The sequence below is a fragment of the Rhinoderma darwinii genome, chromosome 7, assembly GCF_050947455.1.
Source record: "Rhinoderma darwinii isolate aRhiDar2 chromosome 7, aRhiDar2.hap1, whole genome shotgun sequence".
Classification (NCBI taxonomy): Eukaryota; Metazoa; Chordata; class Amphibia; order Anura; family Rhinodermatidae; genus Rhinoderma; species Rhinoderma darwinii.
This window is the reverse complement of record NC_134693.1, coordinates 119,594,030-119,616,979: the sequence shown is the minus strand read 5'-3', so window position 1 is coordinate 119,616,979 and position 22,950 is coordinate 119,594,030. Positions and strand designations below refer to the sequence as shown.

The 22,950-nt window shown below is 41.4% G+C and overlaps 1 protein-coding gene across 2 annotated transcripts in view; it reads right to left on the bottom strand.

Moving 5' to 3' along the window:
* CACNA2D3 (calcium voltage-gated channel auxiliary subunit alpha2delta 3) overlaps positions 1–22,950 on the bottom strand; it is a 753,617-nt gene that overhangs the window by 214,315 nt on the left and 516,352 nt on the right. For both annotated transcript variants that reach the window (XM_075833901.1, XM_075833902.1), the window contains one exon: positions 18,718–18,792. In XM_075833901.1, coding sequence (XP_075690016.1) covers positions 18,718–18,792 — 75 coding nt within the window. The remainder of the gene's footprint in view (positions 1–18,717; positions 18,793–22,950) is intronic.

Sequence of the window (22,950 nt, the reverse complement as noted above, 5' to 3'; positions counted from 1 at the left end):
TTCTAAATTTATATGTATCTGCTTGTAAGACAGATAGTAATACCACACAAAATTGTTGCTAATTAACATCACCCATATGTCTACTTTAGATTGGCATCGTTTTTTGAACATCCTTTTATTTTTCTATGACATCACAAGGCTTAGAACTTTAGCAGCAATTGCTCACATTTTCAAGAAAATTTCAAAAGGCTATTTTTACAGGGGCCAGTTCAGTTGTGAAGTGGATTTTAGGGCCTTATATATTAGAAACCCTCGATAAGTCACCCCATTTTAAAAACTTCACCCCTCAAAGTATTCAAAACAGCATTTAGAAAGTTTCTTAACCCTTTAGATGTTTCACAGGAATTAAGGCAAAGTAGATGTGAAATGTTCAAATTTCTTTTTTTTTTTTGCAGAAATTCATTTTTTTTGTAACACAGAAAGTTTTACCAGAGAAACGCAACTCAATATCTATTGCCCAGATTCTGCAGTTTTTAGAAATACCCGACATGTGGCCCTAGTGCACTTATTGACTGAAGCACCGGCCTCAGAAACAAAGGAACGCCTAGAGGATTTTGGGGCCTCCTTTTTATTAGAAAATATTTTAGGCTCCATGTCGGGTTTGAAAGGCTCTTGCGGCACCAAAACAGTGGAAATCCCCCAAAAGTGACTCCATTTTGGAAACTATACCCCTTGAGGAAATTATCTAGGGGTATAGTGATCATTTTGACCCCGCAGGTCTTTTGCAGAAATTATTGGAAGTAGGCCGTGAAAATGAAAATCTACATTCTTTCAAAGAAAATGTAGGTTTAGCTAATTTTTTCTAATTTCCACAAGGACTAAAAGGAGATAATGCACCACTACTTTTGTAAAGCAATTTCTCCCGAGTAAAACAATACCCGGCATGTGGTCATAAATGGCTGTTTGGACACATGGCGGAGCTTAGAAGGGAAAGAGCGCCATTTGGCTTTTGGAGCTCAAATTTAGCAGGAATGGTTTGCGGAGACCACGTCGCATTTGCAAAGCCCCTAAGGGACCAAAACAGTGAAAACACCAAAAAAGTGACTCTATTTAGGAAACTACACCCCTTGAAGAATCCATCTAGGGGTGTAGTGAGCATTTTGAACCCACAGGGGTTTCATAGATTTTATTAGAATTGGGCAGTGAAGATAAAAAAAAATCCTTTTTTTCATTTTCTCAACAAATAAAGGAATAAAGAACCCCAACATTTGTAAAGCAACTTCTCTGGAGTATGGCAATACCCCATTTGTGGTCATAAACTGCTGTTTGGGCATACGGCAAGGATCAGAAGAGAAGGAGTGCCGTTCGGCTTTTGGAGCACAGATTTTGCTGGATTGGTTTCTTGACACCATGTCACTTTTGCAAAGCTCCTAAGGTACCAGTACAGTGGAAACTCGCCAAAAGTGACTCGATTCACGAAACTACACCCCTTGAGGAATTCATCTAGGGGTGTAGTGAGCATTTTGACCCCACAGGTGTTTCATAGATTTTATTAGAATTGGGCAGTGAAAATAAAAAAAATCCTTTTTCTTCAATAAGACGTAGTTTTAGCTGAAAATGTTTCATATTCTCAACAAATAAATGAAAAAAAGCACTCCAACACTTGTAAAGCAACTTCTCCTGTGTACGGCAATACCACATATGTGGTCATAAACTGCTGTTTAGGCACAGAGTAGGGCTCAGAAGGGAAGGAGCGCCATTTGGCTTTTGGAGTACAGATTTTGCTGGATTGGTTTCTGGTCGCTATGTCGCATTTGCAAAGTCCCTGTGGGACCAAAACAGTGGATCCCCCCCAGAAGTGACCCCATTTTGGAAACTACACCCCTCAAGGTATTCACCTAGGGGTGTAGTGAGCATATTAACCCCACAGGTGATTGGCAGAAATTGGTGTGCACGCGATGTTGCAGAGTGAAAATGGTTTTTCAATAGATATGCCAATATGTGGCGCCCAGCTTGTGCCACTGGAGACACACACCCCTAAAATTGTTAAAAGGGTTCTCCCGGGTATGGCGATGCCATATATGTGGAAGTAAACTGCTGTTTGGGCACACTGTAGGGTTCAGAAGGGAGGTAGCGCCATTTGGCTTTTGGAGTGTGGATTTTGCTTGTAGTAGTTTTGTTTGGAGTCTTACTGGTGTTTCCGTTTATAATGTGGGGGTACATGTAAGGCGGGTGGAGTATATAAGGGGCATAGTCAGGTGGTATAGTGGGGTAAAAAAAAACAATAAAATAATCCATAGATGTGTGTTATGCTGTGACACAATCCTTTCTGCACAGGCCTGTGTCGCACTAATAAATGGTCTTTACTTATTCCCCTTTTGGTCCGCACTCCGCACCTTTGAAGTTTGGGGAATTTTGCTGGGAAAGTGTTGTCCTGGTATAATACGGGCGCCCTCACTTCCAGCAGATATGTTTGGGCCCTCCCCTTCCTGGTTCCCTAATTTTAGGGGCCTTGATAATTCGCCACTTGAAACAGAATAAACGTTCCCCTCGGGCCGGCACAGCTGCATATTTTTATTTCCTGGCTTATTGGTGCCTTGACTAATTTTATTTTTTCATAGACGTAGTGGTATGAGGGCTGTTTTTTTTTGTGTGACGAGCTGTCGTTTTTATTGGTACCATTTTGGGGTACATGCGACTTTTTGATCACTTGTTATCCCTTTTTTTTTGGGAGGCAAGGTGACCAAAAAACAGCAATTCTGGCATCTTTTTTTAGTTCTTTTTATACAGCGTTCACCATGCGTTATAAATTTATAGCACTTTTTTATGTTTTCAACTTTTTGCACAATAAAATAACTTTTGTAAAGAGAATGGATTTTTTCTGTCGCCAAGTTGTGAGAGCCATAACGGTTTTAAATTTTTCGTTGATGGAGCTGTATGAGGGCTTGTTTTTAGCGAGACGAGTTATAGTTTTTATAGGTACCATTTTTAGGTACATGCGACTTTTTGATAACTTTTTATTTCAATTTTTGGAAGACAAAGTGACCAAAAAATAGCAATTATGTCAGTATTTTTTAGTTATTTTTTTTACGGCGTTCACTGTGCGGAATAAATAACATAATATTTTTTATAGTTAAGGTCGTTACGGTCGCAGCGATACCAAATATGTATGGCTTTATTATTATTTTCAATAATAAATGACTTGATAAGGGAAAAAGGGCGATTGTGTTTTGTGTTATTATTTGAAACTTTTATTGTATTTTTACAACTTTTATTTTTACTTTTTTTACACTTTTTTTACACTTTTCTTTAGTCCCACTAGGGGACTTGAAGGTCCAACTGTTTTTTTGATGTTCTAATACATTGCACTACCTATGTAGTGCAATGTATTGGAACTGTCAGTTGTTCACTGACAGCAAGCCGATCAGGCTCCGCCTCTGGGCGGGGCCTAATCGGCTATCGTAATGGCAGATAGGAAGCCATTGTTAGGCATCCTGTTGCCATAGTAGCAGTCGCCAGCCTTGCCATCGCATGGCAAGGCTGCCGATTGCATACAAACCACTTTGATGCAGCGATTGCATTGAATCGCTGCATTGAAGGGGTTAATGGCAGGAATCGGAGCTAGCTCCGGTTCCTGCCGATAGATCGGCGTGTCCGCTGTAACATACAGCGGACACCCACTGCTGATGACGCCGGCTCAGCTTCTGAGCCGGAAGCTGAGCCGGCGCCATCTTGCCGATGGTACCGGAAGCCTCCTGGGCCCCGCCGACGACGGGGCATAGGAGGATACCGTTACTGGCGGACCGGGAGGTAAGTATTAGCCCTCCGATCGCCTTTGCAGCCACCGGCAACCCAGCGATCACGTTGCTGGGGTGCCGATGGCTATAAACTCCTCACATGCTGCGATCTCTATTGAACGCAGCATGTGAGGGGTTAATCGGTCGGATCGAAGTCTAGCTCCGGTCCTGGCCGATACCTCAGGGTGCCAGCTGTAACATACAGCTGTCACCCGGCGGTGATTTCACTGGCTCAGCTCCTTAGCCAGCTTCATCTCTTTCACGTACAGTTACGTGGAGATGCGGGAAAAGGCCATCTCCCATGACGTAACTGTACGTGAAATGGTGGGAAGGGGTTAAAGATAATGATGGTGTATCGCTAGGATATGTTTGATTGCTGGGATCTGACCACTGTGCTAGAATAAATTGTCACTGGTTCTAGGAAAGAGCTGTGCCACTTTGGCTACATAGTTGCCCATTATCTATAATAAGCTAATTAAGCGGCTGAACCGTCAGGAGCCGAGGTGGCATGACGCATTCCTAGCACAACTGACAATTAGTTCTATCGATCAGCGGGGGGTCACAGTATTTGGACCATGCCAGAAATTAATGGCGTATCCTAGCAATATGCAATTAATGTCTTAAATTATCACCATTTTTCAAATAATTTTTACCAAATTCTGCCTACCTCCAATGTTTCCTATTTTAAGCTTTTATAATATATTATTATTTTTTATTATTATTATTATTATTCAGGCTATGCTTTGATTAGAAAGGTGTTGCATGTTTTATTCTGCATTTATATAATTTATATTGTATCACAACATAAAAAAATATAGAAACAGTAATCTAATTGTAAAATACCCACTGTACATGCCAGGTGCTTAAATAATATAGTAAGCACATTAGTCTTAGAGCTCTGTAAGAATACTGAGGTTGCCAAACCATATTACAGTCATATGGATGTTTGGTTGAAAAAAAGTTGTTATATTTATATATTCTTTATACCTTTCCACTAAGGTTCAGGAGTGAACAACATCTGCTTTATATTATTTTGGATTTAGAAATGAAATAATGCACAAAATATGTTTATTTTCCCAAACCTTTGCTCTGTGTGTGGAGGACTTCAAAAAATAAAAAAATAAAAAAAATGTGTGAGCGACTACTTGGTGCATCAAGGACAAATGTTGCAGAAATGTATTCCAAAAATGTAAAGCTTTCATTATGTTTATAATGCATATGTAGCTAATGATACAGAAATACACAAGCAATTGCCAGGTTTACAATGGAAATTGAAAATAATTGGAAGAACCCTACAGGTGAAAATACAAGAAGGGCCAGAAGAAGGGTAAGGCAGTGTATGCAGCTGCCTAGGGCTCCTTGTGTAAAGACCAGAGTTTCACGACAACTAATAATGCAGATTTATACATACGGTATGCTTTGGAGATGCCTAAAACTTTTCCAATATTGTAGCACAATAATACAGATTATTAAAGAAAGATTTGGAATTGTGGTTCACTGGACCCAATCTATTGTGTGTTCAGGGCTAAATTGGGACTTGAGGGACCAAAGAATAATGTATTGGCATCTTTAAAAGCTCTTTTCATTTCTAGGAGATATATTATATCACATTGGATCGATCCTAGGGCACCTTTGCTATGAGGGCAAATGGACTTTAAAGGTTTTTTTCCACCAATCCACTCTTGCTCCAAGGGTAGGTTGGTTGGGAGGGTGTGCCGTATACTTACATAGGTTATTCATATGAATATGAGACTTAAAGCAAATGTATGTAATAGAATTTTTTAATACAGTATTTTTTTAAAATAATTTCCTAACAACTGCCCAGGCAATGCCTCAAGAGGCCACCTGTAGAAATAAACCTTGGGTTGGTTACACAGTAAAATCACTGACATCAAACATAATAGGGATCTGTATTTTCATAGAACCCAATGGAGTTAAAAATGATGGAACTGTAATACAAATCCTATCACCTTCCATGTAGATAATAAGGATCTGTCATATAGATCTGTATTCTTCCTTAGAAGACCCATACAAATCAATAAAGTCCAAATTAGAGTACAAATGAGTGTGTGCAAATAATATTCATATACCAGTACAAAAAGTACACAAATAACAGGGCAAAAAAAGTGGCCACATACTGCCAGACACTTGCTCAATGACAAAGTTTATCAATGTAATGAAGCACGTAGCAACATTTGTTTCTTTTGCAAACATTTCATAATACTTTATATCAAATAGATAATTGGCCGGTAGATGAAAGATACATGAATATCATTCAATAGTTTAATATTACCCATAGTGCCAAGTTATCTATTAAACGTCAAGGTATTTTTATGCCATGGAGCCTAGCTATAATGTGAAGACTCTATGAAGAGGAAAAAGTTGGCGTCTTGCTACGCCGATGCAGCGTTTCAGGGGTTGCTCAATGACACTCAAGGTCGTTCATTCATCCAGATGATCAAGGTCAGGCACCTGCTCACTTGTTCAGGAGCTTGCATAGCAAATAAAAGACGTTGATAGCTGTGGTGTTATAGGTAATATCATGAAAAGTAGGTTATTAAGTGGTCAGTTCATAACCCCTTCTGACATAGAAGATACATCTGATTTACCTAAGAAATGCATATCTTTAGCCATCAAAGAAGGCAAATGTCAGGCAAATGTTTAATTGGCCCTTTCCTCACCAAGGTGCTAGATGTGTTGATTAAGAATTTGTCATTAGGGCCTGTATCTAGAATCAGACAACATTCTCAACCAGGGTTGGAAATAATTACCCACACATCCTGACCAGGCATCAAAAGTTATGCAAATGGGTACCTGTTGTGTTTCTGCTATGTGGACAAGGTGAAACATGTGACAATGGTCTACGCTTAAATAAAATATGATACATCAAGGGAAACCCCATCAAAGTTGATATTTGGAGTGACCCACATAGATAGTTATATGTGAGGGCTATTTCCCCTAATCATATGTCAAATTCACATCCATACACCCAGAGGAACTACCTTGAATTAGCTATTGGCTAAAAACATGGGCCTACTACAGTGGTGCTTGACATTACTGTGGAATGGGTGTAATGGGAGGAGAACGCTTCATTATCACATGAACCGCCTCCTCTCAGTGACATCACCAGCTTCTCAGTGTGACATCACCAGCCTCTCAATGTGACATCACCAGCCTCTCAGTGAATTCACCAGCCTTTCAGTGTGACATCACCAGCCTCTCAGTGTGACATCACCAGCCTCTCAGTGACATCACCAGCCAGTGGACTGGAGGGAAAAATTGGGTTTAAAATGCCAGGAAAAAAGAGGGTCAGTGTCAATCATTGGGGATCCACATCTCGGTTGGAATGACTGCCCATATTTTCAGCTGTCCCCATAGCCAGGATATTCCTGCTAAACATCAGTAAGGTTTTGTTCTGTTTCTTCTATCCCTTTTATTTTTATAAACTGAATGTTATTGTAACTGTATGTATATTTTTCATCTTTTAGTTTGACAACTATTTTTTGTATTGCACTGCACTATTGTGTATTAAATTTCAAAAATTAATAAGTCTCTTCCTTCTAGTCTTACAGAACATAATCTTCCGAAGGTGAAGAACGTTACCTGTATTTTATGTTCCATTTAGATACCCTGTGTTATTGTAACTGGTCTTAAGGGAATATACAGACGTAGGCTCCTATTGCCTAGATAAGTATAGGTGGTGGTATAAATTATTGGGGTGTTGGAAACCTCCATGAGTAATTTAGCATAATCCTATCATCTAGAGTAGGTGTGCGTGCATTTATGTGGTAAATTAATAAACCCAGTAGTGTAATTCACCCCTGTGACGTGACCTGAGATCAGCGATCGTCACAATAGCTATTTATTATCTGTAAAGTATCAAGCTGAACTAAATTGGGCCACTAATTCAGGGCTGGATATGACCCACACTTCCCATGTTGATCATAAGAAAACGTCTTTGACCCCCATGAGCATAGGCTCAGCCTATGCCATGGCTTTTCTACTGAACTTGAAGATTGTAGCTCACAATGGCAGGTATATATATATATATATATATATACATATATATATATATATATATATATATATATATATATATATATATATATATATATATATATATATATATATACATATATACATACATACATATATATGTATATACATATATATATATATATATATACACATACATACTGTATACATTATGTGGTTTTAAAGCTACAGCTATGAGCAGTTATGGAGAATTTTTTTAGAATTATTCTATTATAAAATTACTAGAAATGTAAATTATTTCATAATCCAGATTTTGGTTCACGCTGCTCATTTCTCAGCCCAGTTCAAAAAGGGTAAGTGCAGGTTATCTGTGTTGTAGCCTGTGGTCCCTGGGGAAGAATAGGATTTGCTGCTATTGAAAGCCTCGTAGTGCTTAAGTGGGGGGCATTAACTTTCCCCCTGAGACGAGGCCTCTTCTGTTTTCTCATATTAGGAGAAACAAATTTTCCCAGAATTTACAGCTATGAAAGTCTTAATGCTGCTTTAGTAATCTCTTAATACATGGTTTTCAGGTACGTACAATATATGGTGACACTTCACATTTTAATTTAAAGTTAGCAACCACTGTGGCTGCTGGCAGCCGCGCCGCTCACATTGGATCCATTCAGCTTCTCTCGGACTTGATCCTTGTAGCACAAATCTTTATTTAACAATCGTTAAAAGGCCCATATTTATGTCAGCGAATTCTCCACGTGTGCTCATGAGTATGCTTTGTGCTGGGATTAAGGTTGATGAGAATAATATAGAAGTACGGTAATTCACTGAAACATAAATTGATACATTTATTCATGAGCAAAGCCCCTTCTTAAAATGTCTAATGCAAAGAATTAACGGACCATGAAACCTTAAAAATGTCCTATAACCTTAAAAAAAAAAGGTTTGAATGTCAAACGCATGGAAGTATTTGAGTTATTTCTATTGATTTTATCTTTTTTTTCACTTTTGTAAGAAATTATAGGGGAATTCTACCTAAATTTACATTAATTGCTCACTAATCCTTTTTTTCAGGGAGTCACACACAGCACAGTTTTGTGGGCCTTTTCGCCTTTAATAACCCCCATGAGGGTTATTTTGTCATCAGAAGATTAATTTAAGTTCAATTCACCTTTAAATTTTGTTATTAATAACATTGAGTTCTAAATGGATCACAGTCAGTAGCGATCAGTTCAAAAAAAGGATGATGATCCCGCTATTCAATTCAATTTGTCGTGATAACCAACTTGTGAATGTGCTTTTTTTGCTCTATTGTCTATATTTAAAGCCTTAAAGGGGTTGTCCATTTGTATATATGTAGGGAAGGGGAAAGAGGGAGAGAGTTATGTGATCTATTAATATTTAACTTTTATTGTTATGCATTAAAATAGACAATTACACTAAAAGTCCACCGGTGCAAACTGGTATGTGTGAGTGACCCCCAAACGCACATACCTTTGGCCATGTAATGTATGGTAAATTGATAGATTGTTATGTTGTCAGTATTATTATGGTAGGAAGCACAAATTTACTCTGCTGCTATGGTAGCAAGCTACACTCTATGTCAATTCAAATTACTGTTATCAACAAAGCCTGTGGGTTATAACATATATGGGCATCTGCGCTGTCCGTGTAATCAGGCAGCGTAGTTATGAGAATTTTTGACCCACCGTGCCGATAGAAATAATGTAAAGTTGTGACAGTGCAACAAGTCAGGGCAAAATTTGCCAATCGCACTACTATGCAACTATACCACGGCACAGTGTGAACATAGGCCTGCTGACTGCACCCTCACGTTGGTGCCCCTGTGGACCAGAGCAACAGCGTGGGGAGCAGTGTGTGACTGCACTGCTGTCAGTTATGTATATGTAGAAAACAATAACTGCTGTGCAACCAGGCAGGAAGCTACACAGTATTTAATTCAATTATATCTATCAATAAGATCGAGAGATTAGTCTAAAAATAGACAGGAGCAGTTAATCTATGATTCACATGAAGTGTTATGAAGTATAATACCATATGTCAAAAACACTTATGTATCTGCGCTGTCTTTGTTGGGAAACAGCGCAGTGAAGGTGATTTAAACTTGCTGTGCTGTGTAACATAATTTGCAAAAAGTGACAGTGCAACAAATCAAGGCAAATTGTTGCCAATCGCACTGCCACCTATTACTGCTACGGCAAAGTGTGAGCAGATAGAAGGCAACTGTACCCTCACGCTGGTGTCCCTGTGTGCCAGAGCAGCAGCGTGGGGAACAGCCGTGACAGCCCTGCTGTGACCGCGCTCAGCTGTCAGCTGAGAAGCGGTATCGACACGCCGTCCCGAAGTACGATTCTGCTGTCAGCAGAGTCAGACCCAGCTATGCACTGAGTCTCAGAGCAGAGCGTCAAGGGCTCCAGCGCCGAGATGTCAGGGCAACCCCGCAGGACAGTAAGTCCTGCAAGGCAGATGCCACGTACTACTCCCGTAAACAAACGGGGTGGTATCAATATCAGGACCGCACGGCCAGTTCACCAGCGGTCAAAGTGGAGTGTGGCGGCTGGGTGAAAGGAGCACACCCAGCTGCTTGATGAAACACAGCAGGGTGCGCTATCAGGACGCCGTGCTGTTAGCTAGACAGACGGCTGTCAATCGTGCAGTGGAAATTGGAAGTTTAATTGAACAATCTATTGGCCTAAGACTGGCAACTGAGGCCAAGTGTTGCACCAGGAGACATCTAAAAGTGCTAAGCACCCGACGCGCGTTTCGACCAGCATTCTGGCTTCTTCTAGGGGTCAATTTGTCCAGTCTCTAAAGCAAACGACCTAGATACAAAATATATAGGCAGGTGCTCTTTCCTGCAGAGGAAATATAATATCAAAGGGTTTTTACCAGTTCTTTATATATCATCTATCCACAGGATAGGTGAGAAATAGCTAGTCGGTGAAGGTCTGTCCGCTAGGACCCCCCACCGATCACGAGAACGGGCTTACCTTACCGTTCCTGGGAGCCCCATAGGAATGGAGCCGTAGTGCGCATGCTTGGCCACCGCTCCATTCATTTCTATGGGGCTGTTGAAAATAGCGCTCAGCAGCCCCATAGAATTGAATGGAGCGGTGGTAGAGCATGCGCACTACTGCAAAATTGCTATAAGGCTCCCAGGAACGGCAAGGTAAGTCAATTCTCGTGATCGGTGGGGGTCACAATGGTCAGACCCCCACCAATCAGATATTTATCACCTATCCCATTTAACCCCTTTAAATGGTTAAATCAATTTCCTGGCGTTTTTTTGTAGCGTTTTATAAAACGAACCACAAACAATTAATTTCTTAGGTGGTGATTGTTTTATCTTGTTTTGAGTTTTTTGTATGCAACATTTCAGAGTGCATAACTTTTTCAACAGTTGTTTTTGGCTCGGGCAAAAAAGAACTGTACGGTGACCGCTGATATATGTGAACGCACACTTTCTAGGTACTTTTACCAGTCAGGACTCTAGAATTGTTTAGATCTGTAATATCATCCATTCTAGTTGTCATCCACATTTCCCAAATAGATATGTAGGGCCTCCAATCACAGAGCAGCTATGATTTTTCCAGAACACTTTAAGCAATGACAGCTGAACTCTGATTGGTTGCAATGGACAACAAGGCAATTTTGAAAAGGTCAAGAATTGTTAACAATTGACAGATAAAGGAAATCTGAGGAATTGTGGAAAATTAATCTTTAAATATGTTTCCAATGGAAAATCCCCACTGATCACATTCAGGCTTTAACATTTACAGTAGCTACATAATAGTGGCCTCCATTGAACCAGTGGCGTAACTACCGCGGTAGCAGCAGTAGCGGCTGCTACGGGGCCCGGGGCTTGAGGGGGCCCGTGCCGACAGCCGACACGCCCTCCCAAATGCCCGGTGGCGCCGCTAGCAGCCGTTATGGCTGCTACAGGGGTGGCGCCGCTACTGTGGGGCCCGCGCCACCGAGCCTTACACAGGCACTCTCATGCCTGTAGGTGTCGCTAGCACCGGAGGGGGCCCCGGTGCTAACGGCAGCCAAATACATGTATTCGCACTGAATGGCCGGGCATGTTCCGTGCCTGACCATCCAGTGCCTTACAATGACACTGATTGGCTAGCGGCGCGATGACATCATCGCGCCGCTTCCATGCTTGGAAGGTGCTGATTGGCGGGGCAAGTCATTCTGCCCCGCCAATCAGCGTCATTGAAGGACGCTCATTCAGCTCCTTCAGACATGCTCAGAAGAGAGCATGTCTGCATCGCCAGTGAACAGCGTGGGAACCGGAGAATGTGAGTATGTCAACTTTATATATTTTTTTCCTCATAAAAATGAGAATGGCATTATCTATAGTGGGGGGTCGTCTTTATGTGGGCTATTATATATAGGGGGGTCTATATGTGGGGCAGTAGCTACAGGGGGGTCTATATGTGGGGGTGTGGGCCACTATATACAGGGGGGTCTATATGTGGGCCACTATATACAGGGGGGGTCTATATGTGGGGCACTAGCTACAGGGGAGGTCTGTATGTGGGGATGTGGGCCACTATCTACAGGGGGGTCTATATGTGGGGCAGTATATGTGAGACACTATACAGGGGTGGGCTATATGTAGAGCACTATCTATAGGGGAGCTATTTTTTAGGGTACTTTCTATAGGGGTGGGCTATGTGTGGGACACTATATACAGGGGTGGGTTACCTGTGGGGCACTAGCAACAGGGTGGCTATATGTAGTGCACAGTCTACAGGGGTGGGCTATATGTGGGACAATATCTACAGAGGTGGGCTATACGTGGAGCACTAACTATAAGGGAAGCTATATGTAGGGCAGCACGGTGGCTCAGTGGTTAGTACTATTGCCTTGCAGCTCTGGAGTCCATATGTGGGCACTATCTACAGGGGCTTCTATGTAGGTCACAATCTATAGGGGGCACTATCTACAGGGGGCACTGTGTGTGTGTGTGTGTGTGTGTGTGTGTGTGTGTGTGTGTGTGTGTGTGTGTGTGTGTGTGTGTGTGTGTGTGTGTGTGTGACAGTTATATTTAGAGGTGTTGAGAATTTTAACTTTGTTTATAGGTGCAGAAATGTTTTAAAAGTGAGAAGCTGAAGACATCTAAACAGAAAACTGCAGAAATGGGTCATGGCCGGGAGAAATCCATCATAGATGTCTGAACCGGAGGGAGAAGAAAAGAACTAGAATCTGATACGTCACCGGTGAGTCACTTAATGTAAATGTTTATTCTGCCTCTAATCAGTATTGTAGTCACTGTATGATCTGCAGCGAGATGATGGGTGGTATAATTTTTTTTTGTGAAACCGCATCTCCCAGCATATCCTTATCATTGTTTCGGCCATGCTGGGAGCTGTAGTTTTACGCGGTACAAACCTATGCGCAGTTGCGTAACTACCGCTATAGCAGCCGTAGCGACTTCTACGGGGCCTGCAGCATGAGGGGGCCCGTGCCACCCGCCGCACGGCCCCTCCCATGGCCGCAGGCTCCGCTAGCAGCCGCTATGGCTGCTACAGCGCGACGCCACTGAAGGGGTTGTTCCTACAAAAGACATGCATCCCCTAACCACAGGATAGGGGATACATGTGGGATCTCTGGGACGCCCAGCGATGAGGAGAACGGGGGACCGAAAGTCCCCCTTAAGTTCTCCATGACAAACCTCGGACTTCCGTAGTCTGTCTGCAGCTCCATGGAAATGACTTGCGCACCGGTCGTGCTTGTGCGCATGCGTGACCAGCGCTCCTTTCATTTTTATTGAACTGCGCAGACGCCGGAAGTCCGAGGTTAGTCATGGAGAACTTCGGGGGACTTTCGGTCCCCCGTTCTCCTTATCGCTGCCAGCGATCACACATGTATCCCCTATCCTGTGGATAGGGGATGCATGTCTTTTGTAGGACAAACTATAGGCCGTTTTTTTTTTGGGGGGGGGGGTCTGTATGGCGTAATCTACAGAGGGGGCTGTATGGCGTTATCTACAGAGGGGGCTGTATGGCGTTATCTACAGGGGGCTGTGTATGGTGCTATCTATAGGGGGGCGCTGTGTGGTGGAATCTATAGGGAGGCACTATCTACAAGGGGGGGGTGGGGGGTTGTGTAATACCCAGCAGAGGGGGGGGGGCCCCAGTCAAAAGTTTGCTATGGGGCCCAGTCTTTCCTAGTTACGCCCCTGCATTGAACTGAATAATGTCTCCTAAAACAAGGCATTTTTGGTTTCTAATTCATTACTAAAAAGCATTTGCGCTAATCTGTATAAATAAGCTGATGTGTATTCAACCATAAAACCGAAAAGAACAAGAGTCCTTAATGTATCTTAAAGGTGATTAAGTTTGCTGTAAATATATACCGTACACATATGTCCAATCCCAACTTATCCTTCATTTCATGATTGAAGTACAGTAAATTAATTTAAATCCTAAACTGACTTTTAAGCGACGTCCACGCTAAGCTTAAGAAATTCTATGTTATTTTAAAGAGGGCTAAACAGTATTTACGGCACATACCTGAATCATGAACTCAGCCATGTGCGTGTTGTGACTGAATGCACAGTGATACATTGCAAACATATGGAAGGAGGAAAATGTTACTTTGAACAATAAAAAGCAATTAAACTACTGAGCGGTTCACAGTAGACAATTTATGGTAGAGACTTTACATAGAAAAAAGGGATTATGCTAATACGGCATTTAAAGAATAACTAAAACACATGGATTTGGAGTGTGTGTTTTCCCCCGACTTGCATGAACTGTAGCATTCTGTAGTAAGATGGGGCAATTATAGACAACATTATATAAATAAATGAAAAAAAATGTAAAACAAAGAGCAGAATCCAAGGCGTAGCTAGGGGAGATAAAGGAGGGGAGTGTGCCCCCAGGTGCTTAGTACTAGGAGGGAGCCAACAAGTCACATTGCCTTAGCCTTAAGGTATTCAGATTAGTAGCAAGGACACTAGCCACCAAAGCAGACACAATAGGCAAATATTTCATGTTTTCTGCAGCTCACTAGCTAGCTTTGCTGTATAGACTGGGAAAGAATGAACAGAGTCATCACATAGTAACAGTACTGAGAGAGAGAGGGAGAGAGAGAGAGGAGAGAGAGAGAGAGAGGAGAGAGAGAGAGATATTCCCTGATCTCTGGGGGAGGGCTGTGCTCCATCCCTTCCTAAAGACTGTGATAATATATTAACACTGCTTTCCATTGACTCCCATTCATTGCAACTGCCATGAAGCACACACACCTTGCTACGCTGTCTACACAGACAATACAGGAAGAAATTGTGTGCCTCTAATATGGTCACCCCATACTGAGAGTTTTAAAAGTAAAAGATAAATAGCTGCAGCATTTAAAAAAAAGAATAAACACATTATTTATCTTCTATCAAACTGCATCTAATTAACTAAGCTCCAATCAAATACATAAGGCAATCCCTTAAAGGGGCCTGACAATGACTTTCAGAGTAGCCACCTATAGAAACAATCAGTACTCAACACTAGAGTTTATTTTCTCAATTTTAAGTATTTAGCCAAGAATATGGTAAAGCCTATTTTCATTGCTTTATATTAACATTAAAGGGGTTTACTGGTCTTTAGATTACTAACTTATTAATGTACAGTCTGTAGCTGAAATGCCTCTGTAAACCAGTCTCACATGAAGTCACATGACCAGTCTCCTGTTGTTTATCTCCTGCTTGTGTGATTTTCCGTACAATGAACATGTGGTTATCTCCCCTCTTCCCCCTCCCTGTAGTACATGACGACACATATGACAAGCTTGTTATCTCCACTGTTACCTGCTCTCCCCGCTCCCTGTCTCTGGAGGGATCGTGTTTCACTTGCTAGGCAGCAGATAGTGCGCATTTAGCAGCAGAACAGCAGAGCTGTGTCTCAGTAGCAGACACTGTGTAATTACAGCACAACCTTTCACCTTGTAATAGAGGTCAATAAAGGCAGCTGTTTATAGATGCAATGTCTGTGAGAGGGGTGAGGAATTACAGGAACTGTAGTCCTTTTCATGGTAATCTCGCCCACAGCAATCCCTAGCAAAATGATAACAACCGTGTGCACAGAGCTGGGCAACATATTTTTTAATGATTTATTGTTTTACTATATGAGTTTTTATGATAAGAATTATTAGTTTGGAAAAGAGACTTAGTTACATATATGATATTTCACTTTTCCATGACAAGCAGATTAGATGGTGCCGTTTTTATGTTCTTCTCATGTTTGTGTGGGTTTCCTCCATGTTTTCCAGTTTCCTCCCACTCTACAAAGCCAAGTATTAATTCTGAGTATTACTATTGTTATCATTATTATTGATATTCTTAATACTATATACTAGCTGATTTTGAGACAATACTGTATTACAGAATAGCCATATTTTAAGAATTGAATCACTGTGGACTTGGGCTGTGACATGAAGTTTAAGCGTATCAATATGTCATTGAGACACATCAGAAGATAGCATACAGTGGGAATCGGTGAGCACAGATACCCATTGATCTCCGAAGAGAAGGTACCCCTGCTGCTATATTAAAAATCCCATTCACAGGATCTTACACAGAAATTATGTGGCCCAGTAGTAAAACTCAAGATGGATCCCCATTGACAGCTCTGCCAAATGTACATATACATTTTATTTTACACTATATAATGTCCACGTATTTAATATACCTTTAGAGAAGTTAAAGCTCAATTTTTCAGACATAGGACTACAAATCCTCTGCTTCCATGTCATAAACTTATTTGATAAAATTCTGGCTGCATACAGCCACCACTAGGGGGAGCTCACCGAATATGGATTTATGTAGCAAATATTGAACTCAGCTGGAGCTGTAAAAGACTGTAGCAAGCTCCCCCTAGTGGTGGCTATAGGAAAATACAATAACTGTGACAAGAAGCAGTTGCAGGTGCAGTTTAAGGCCACATTCAGACGACCATAGTAAACATCCGTGTGATGGCAGTTAAAACAACGAACATTACATGAACGCTTGTATTTCCATGGGGCAGTTCACACGGCTGTTGTTTCAACAAGCCGCGTGAAGGGTTCGTTGAAAGATAGAACATGTCCTATTTTGTTCAGTTTTCTCTGATCCTTTGATAGACTCCAGTCTATGGGGATCTGTGAAAACAGTACCGTTTTTTGCGTCCGAGTTTCCCCATTTTCATCTAAATTTGGCCTAATGCTGAGCCTCCTCTCTCCAAGGGCTCCGCAATAGTCTCCTTCCCTGCCCCTATGATAGGTACTCCACTGCCCACTCATAACTATGTGCCATTTGCCCACTGTAGTACAATATTGCTGCAGGTGGAACATATAGTAACAAACCTCTAAATATAAAAAGGTGTTACCCATATTTACAATGATTACGATTAGTAATAAGTGAGGACCTCAGTATCAGCAGACACGTATTTGTTTCCACTGAATAAATCGAAGGAACATTGATAATCTTTATACCCATGAAAGTTATTCTGTGCATATTTTATGTTTTACTCTAAGCCAGTGTTATAGGATGCCAGGTCGCCGCGCTCTGCAGATCCTAACACATAAAGTCCAGTAATTCATGATTTCTCTTGGCAGGTAATACATTTTAAATATGGATAACCTGCAAACAAACCAAACCCTTTGTGTAAAGTGACCAGTCCTCACCTGTCTATCCACATAAGTATTGGCAAGACTTTAATATAGTAGATGAGTGATGAGTTTCCTCAAAAACTTTTTTCAAAGCATGATACAGAATGTGAGACGCACCCGATTGTCGTAAAGTAATGCCACTTTCTGCTGGTTGTGTGAGATTACAAAAAAGGGTCTGCTTTTATTTCTGTAGAAACAGTGCCACACATATCCACAGGCTATTTCTGGTATTGCATCCCAACCCCATTAAACTGAATAGAACTAAGCTGCAATACCAGAAACAGCCCACGGATTAGAGTGGCACTGTTTCCGGAAAACCCAAAAATTCTAATCTCACGCAATTTCTTTAAATAAAGAGAACGGGTTATGGGCAAGCAACTATATATTCTATTGTACTAAAGCGGTTGTCTGATTTAGAAAAAAAAAAACTTTTTGAAAAACACTATTAGGGCAATAAGAGCTAATAGAGAGGAGTCCCTCTTATATAACCTTCATTTATTAAGCTGAACAGAGTGCGTATCTCTCTCCGGAGGACCTGGTATCACGTAGAGAGTCTATTGATTTTAATAGGCCCCATGTAATGGTTCATTTCCCCTGTGGAGGTGCTACAGTGAAATTGAACACTTTTAAGTAAGTATAAAATTGTCATTAGGTATGCAAATAACCATCACCGTACACTACTTCTGTGAGGAATTGATCTTTTTACCCAGGTGGGTCCATAAATGCTTTAATATTGACTGTTTTAAAGGGTTAATGCATTCATTTGATGTTTTTTTTTTTTTAACCAGCCAAACCCTACCACCTCGCATATAGAGATATATGATGCAGAATAAGGACATACAATATAGGATGTAATTACCAGCTATTTTACCCAAACCCATAAACGCATATTACCGCCCAGTTATGCTACTAAGTGGCATTATTTAATCCAGAAAAGAAAATTAAGTTTTACATTTTTATGTCATAGACATGTATAAAGTTCCTTAAACCATACACAGAGCAGGATGATTTTCAGATCTGGTTTTAATAAATTAGAAAATGAAATAAGCAGAAGGAAAAGAACAAGGATTTATTTCAAGACTGTAGCAGCGGACATGAAGAAAAACGGTGCTGCAGCGCCATCTACTGCTAGAATGACAGAATTAAACGTGCCAGTATTGTACGGTAGTAAATGAAATCAAAATTAGACATATACATTGGATCACTATGTTACGTTTAAATAATATTTAATATTGTTGAGTCTTTCCTGTCCTGTACAATATATAGTATATGTAGTAGCTACTTATCTAACAGTGGTAATATATACATTTATTATTTTACTTACTAATGGCCTCAGTTCTGGGTGAGTCAGGATATATCCATTGTTCGTAATAGCAAAAGCATATCCGTGAATTCCCAGCTGTAACAAGAAAGAACAAAACATATAAACATACGTAAAGTGACAGTACAATTTGACGAAACCCTAAATATTATATTGGGGCACTGCATTTTGAGCCATTTTATAGTGCAGTCTGCAGAACTTTTGTTTCCGTGAAAAAAACGGAAACCTAGAGAACGCAGACAAACGGAAAGCAACTGAAACAAAAGAATTACAATTTAAATCAATGGTAATTCGAACGGAACCGTTGCTTTCCATTTAATCTTTCGATCCTCTAAACAATGACTAACGCTAGTATGAAAGATACTTTAAAAATAAAAAGTTACACTAAGTTTCAGGCTGCAATATTCATCATTTCATTCATTTTCAGGCCCCCTTGATATTCAGTTTGCAACCTGCTCCTAGTTTCAGACTTTTCTGAGGTCGGGTGTCCCTCCCAATAGTACATGCTGGATGTGCGGTCTGTTTCCAGGATGCTGTGACAGCTGCAGTCTACAAGATTGCATGGAACTCAATGTTTTCCTTCGGACTGCAGCGGATAAAGATTTTCGCTATTTAGTCATTACCGACGATGAACCATAACCTTTAACTGAGGTAGATGTGGCCAATCCACAAAAACCCTACTATCTATGTTCATCGTTCTATCGTTGCACGCTGTTACATATGGTGATTATCTCTTACATTCAAATGATTATAAGAAAATTTGTGCACTAATCACTCCGTCTAAGGCCTAGTTCACACTGAGTTTTTTTGGTGCTGTGTTTGACGGGGAAAGCGCATCGGAAACTGCACCGAAAAGCGGTAAAAATCGCCTCCCATTGATTGCATCAATATGCTCTTTCTTCCTGCGGTTCCGTTTCTGACCTCCTATTGAAATCAATGGGAGACAGAGAAAGGCTGGGTTCACACGACCTATTTTCAGACGTAAACGAGGCGTATTATGCCTCGTTTTACGTCTGAAAATAGGTCTACAATACGTCGGCAAACATCTGCCCATTCATTTGAATGGGTTTGCCGACGTATTGTGCAGACGACCTGTAATTTACGCGTCGTCGTTTGACAGCTGTCAAACGACGACGCGTAAATGGACTGCCTCGGCAAAGAAGTGCAGGGCACTTCTTTGCAACGTAATTTGAGCCGTTTCTTAATTGAACTCAATGAAGAGCAGCTCAAGATTTACGAGCGTCACAGACGCCTCGTATATTACGAGGAGGAGCATTTACGGCTGAAACGACGCAGCTGTTTTCTTCTGAAAACAGTCTGTCATTTCAGCCGTAAAAGCCAGCTAGCGTGTGAACATACCCAAAGTGTTCTTTGCAGCATTTTATGCCCACGGTGCTCAATGGCTGCAGCCGAAATACGCAGCAAAGAAAGTGCAGGCAGGGCAAAATCTGGCTCAAAATTGCTGAAGGAACACAGAGAGTAAGGGTATGTGCACACACACTAATTACGTCCGTAATTGACGGACGTATTTCGGCCGCAAGTACCGGACCGAACACAGTGCAGGGAGCCGGGCTCCTAGCATCATACTTATGTACGATGCTAGGAGTCCCTGCCTCTCCGTGGAACTACTGTCCCGTACTGAAAACATGATTACAGTACGGGACAGTTGTCCTGCAGAGAGGCAGGGACTCCTAGCATCGTATATAACTATGATGATAGGAGCCCGGCTCCCTGCACTGTGTTCGGTCCGGGACTTGCGGCCGAAATACGTCCGTCAATTACGGACGTAATTAGTGTGTGTGCACATACCCTTACAGTGCACTGCCGGGTCTATGTCAGAAGCAGCAGCGCAACCAGCTGGGTGAAGGAGTTAAATAGACTCTGTATTAGCACAATAATAGGATTCGGACATTTTTAACGAAGACTATTTAGAAAGCTACTTAATTTTGCATTTCAGAAGCAAATGAACTATTAAAAAAAAGTTAGTATAAAGTTGTCCATACTCCATAAAGGTGTCTATACTCCATATCCTTTTATGCTTACACAATTAGCGTTTAGAAACACTGGTCCATTACCCTCACGTCTCTTCTTTGTGCTGCTTTGTGTACCTCATTACAGTGGAAAAACATAAGGATGCAACATAAGGTTAGAACGGCACTTTTAGGAAACATTTGGACGAGGCGGATTTGCAGTGCGGATTCCACATTGTAAATCTGCAGCAATTTAGAGTACAGTCCAAGTGGACTTCTCTTCATGTAGTCCGGCCTCCTAAGATGGCGTTGCAGGCCATGTGATGCCGCAGCTGTGATTGGCTGCAGCGGTCACATGGGATGAAACGTCATCCCAGGAGGGCAGACTGCGGGAAGAAGGAGAGCGTTCTGTGTAAGTAAGATTTTTTTTTCTTTCTGGAGTTGCGATTTTTGCGGCGTAATTGCTACAATTCCACCGCAAAAGTCGCCACACTTGGCTTTCTGTTGCGGGTTTTGCATCCCCACTGAATTCAATGGGGGAAAACCCACAACAGAAAATCAACAAAAATGCAGCATAAATTGACATACTGCGGATTTAAATTCCGCACCGTAGGTTAATTTATTAACGTTTACACTGCACTATTTTCCCCTAGCGTGAGCATGAGATTTTCTTAATCTCATTCACTTTGCTGCTACTGTAAATGCTGCGGAATTTCCGCACAGAATTCCGTTGCAGATATTCCGCAGCGTTTACGATACGTGGGAACACAGCCTTAGGGTTTCCACACCCGTGTTGCAGATTTTTCTAAAGCGAATCCGCAGCCAAATCTGCTGTGATACATGTAAATTTTGGTTTGTATTCTTAGAGGATTTCACCCCTTCTACATTGAAAAGGGTGAATATATCCGCAACAGAATGAGCATTATCTGATTTCCAAATGTTCCGAAGCATGTGGATGAGATTTGTCCAAATCTCATCCACATTTGTGGCTTGTACTGTAATCCACTGTGGATATTCCGCACCATTTCCGCGCCGTGTGCGGGGGCTTTAAACTGTTGTTTTTTACAACACAAATGCCAGCGCTAGAGTGTGGGGTGGATCTCTGGGAAGCAAGTCTACATGTGTACCAGGATACATTTCTAATGTACCAACTAAGCTGTGGTTGGTATGTGAATTGGAGAGGGGGCCATTGCTAACTAAACAACTCCAAAGGTTCAAACTCATTTTAAATGTCTGGGTCTAATACAGACTGGATAATAACAAGCGCAGACAGACCTGGGTACCATTCCCCACCATGCATTGCTCACTCTAAACTTCCTCTCAAGATTTATTTGTGGGCTAAAAGGCACTTAGGTTTACTGTAGAGTACTATTATAGGAACTGTATGGTTCTATTATTGGGGCACTGTATGGAAGTAAATTGTGGGCACTGTAAAGTAGCAATGTGGGCACGGTGTGGTGATATTTGAGCACAGTATGGCAGTATTATGGGAGCAATACATGGTGATATAAGGGCTCAGTATGATGGTAATATGTAAACACTATATGGTGGTATTATTTGGGAACCACGGGCAGGCATAGGGGCCCAGTAGGTAGGGGGGCCCACTGCCACCTTAAAGCAGCTTTGTACTGTCTATTGGATTGCATGTATGGATGGAGCAAATGACAATGGCTCAGAATTATTGATCAATTGTTAGAGAGACATGTTGGCGGGGTGTTCTTTGATGAGTTAATGGAAAGTAAAGGGCCCGCATACTGTTCTTGCACAGGGTCCCTCTGCTGTCTTAGTCCGCTGGGAACTGTATGTTGGTATTATGAGGACACTATATGGTGGTATTAATAAGGTATGGGCATGGTACTATTATTAAGGAGGTATTATAACTAAATGTATTAATTAATTTCTTACAAACAAATAGGAAGCCCCTCCACGAACATGTTTTTCACAGGACCTTTAAAGATGTTTTCTCTGCCTTGCCTTATATTACGGTCATATATGGTCAGCAGTTACACCTATGATACAATACATTGCTGTAGATGGCTTTCTGATTTCCCAGCATTTAAGAAGTTTGTTTATAGAAGGTTGCAAGTAAAACATATGAGGAAAAAAGCACAAGCAGTTTACAACACTGGGGGAGCGAGTCAGGCTCTGCGGAACACCTGCGCTCCATTCATACATTCTATCTCCATCTGGTTTCCCTAAGCAGCAAAATGGAACATTTTATTTAACATTCCCCGGAACACAGGCGGGGAGAAGGGAACTTACTCTA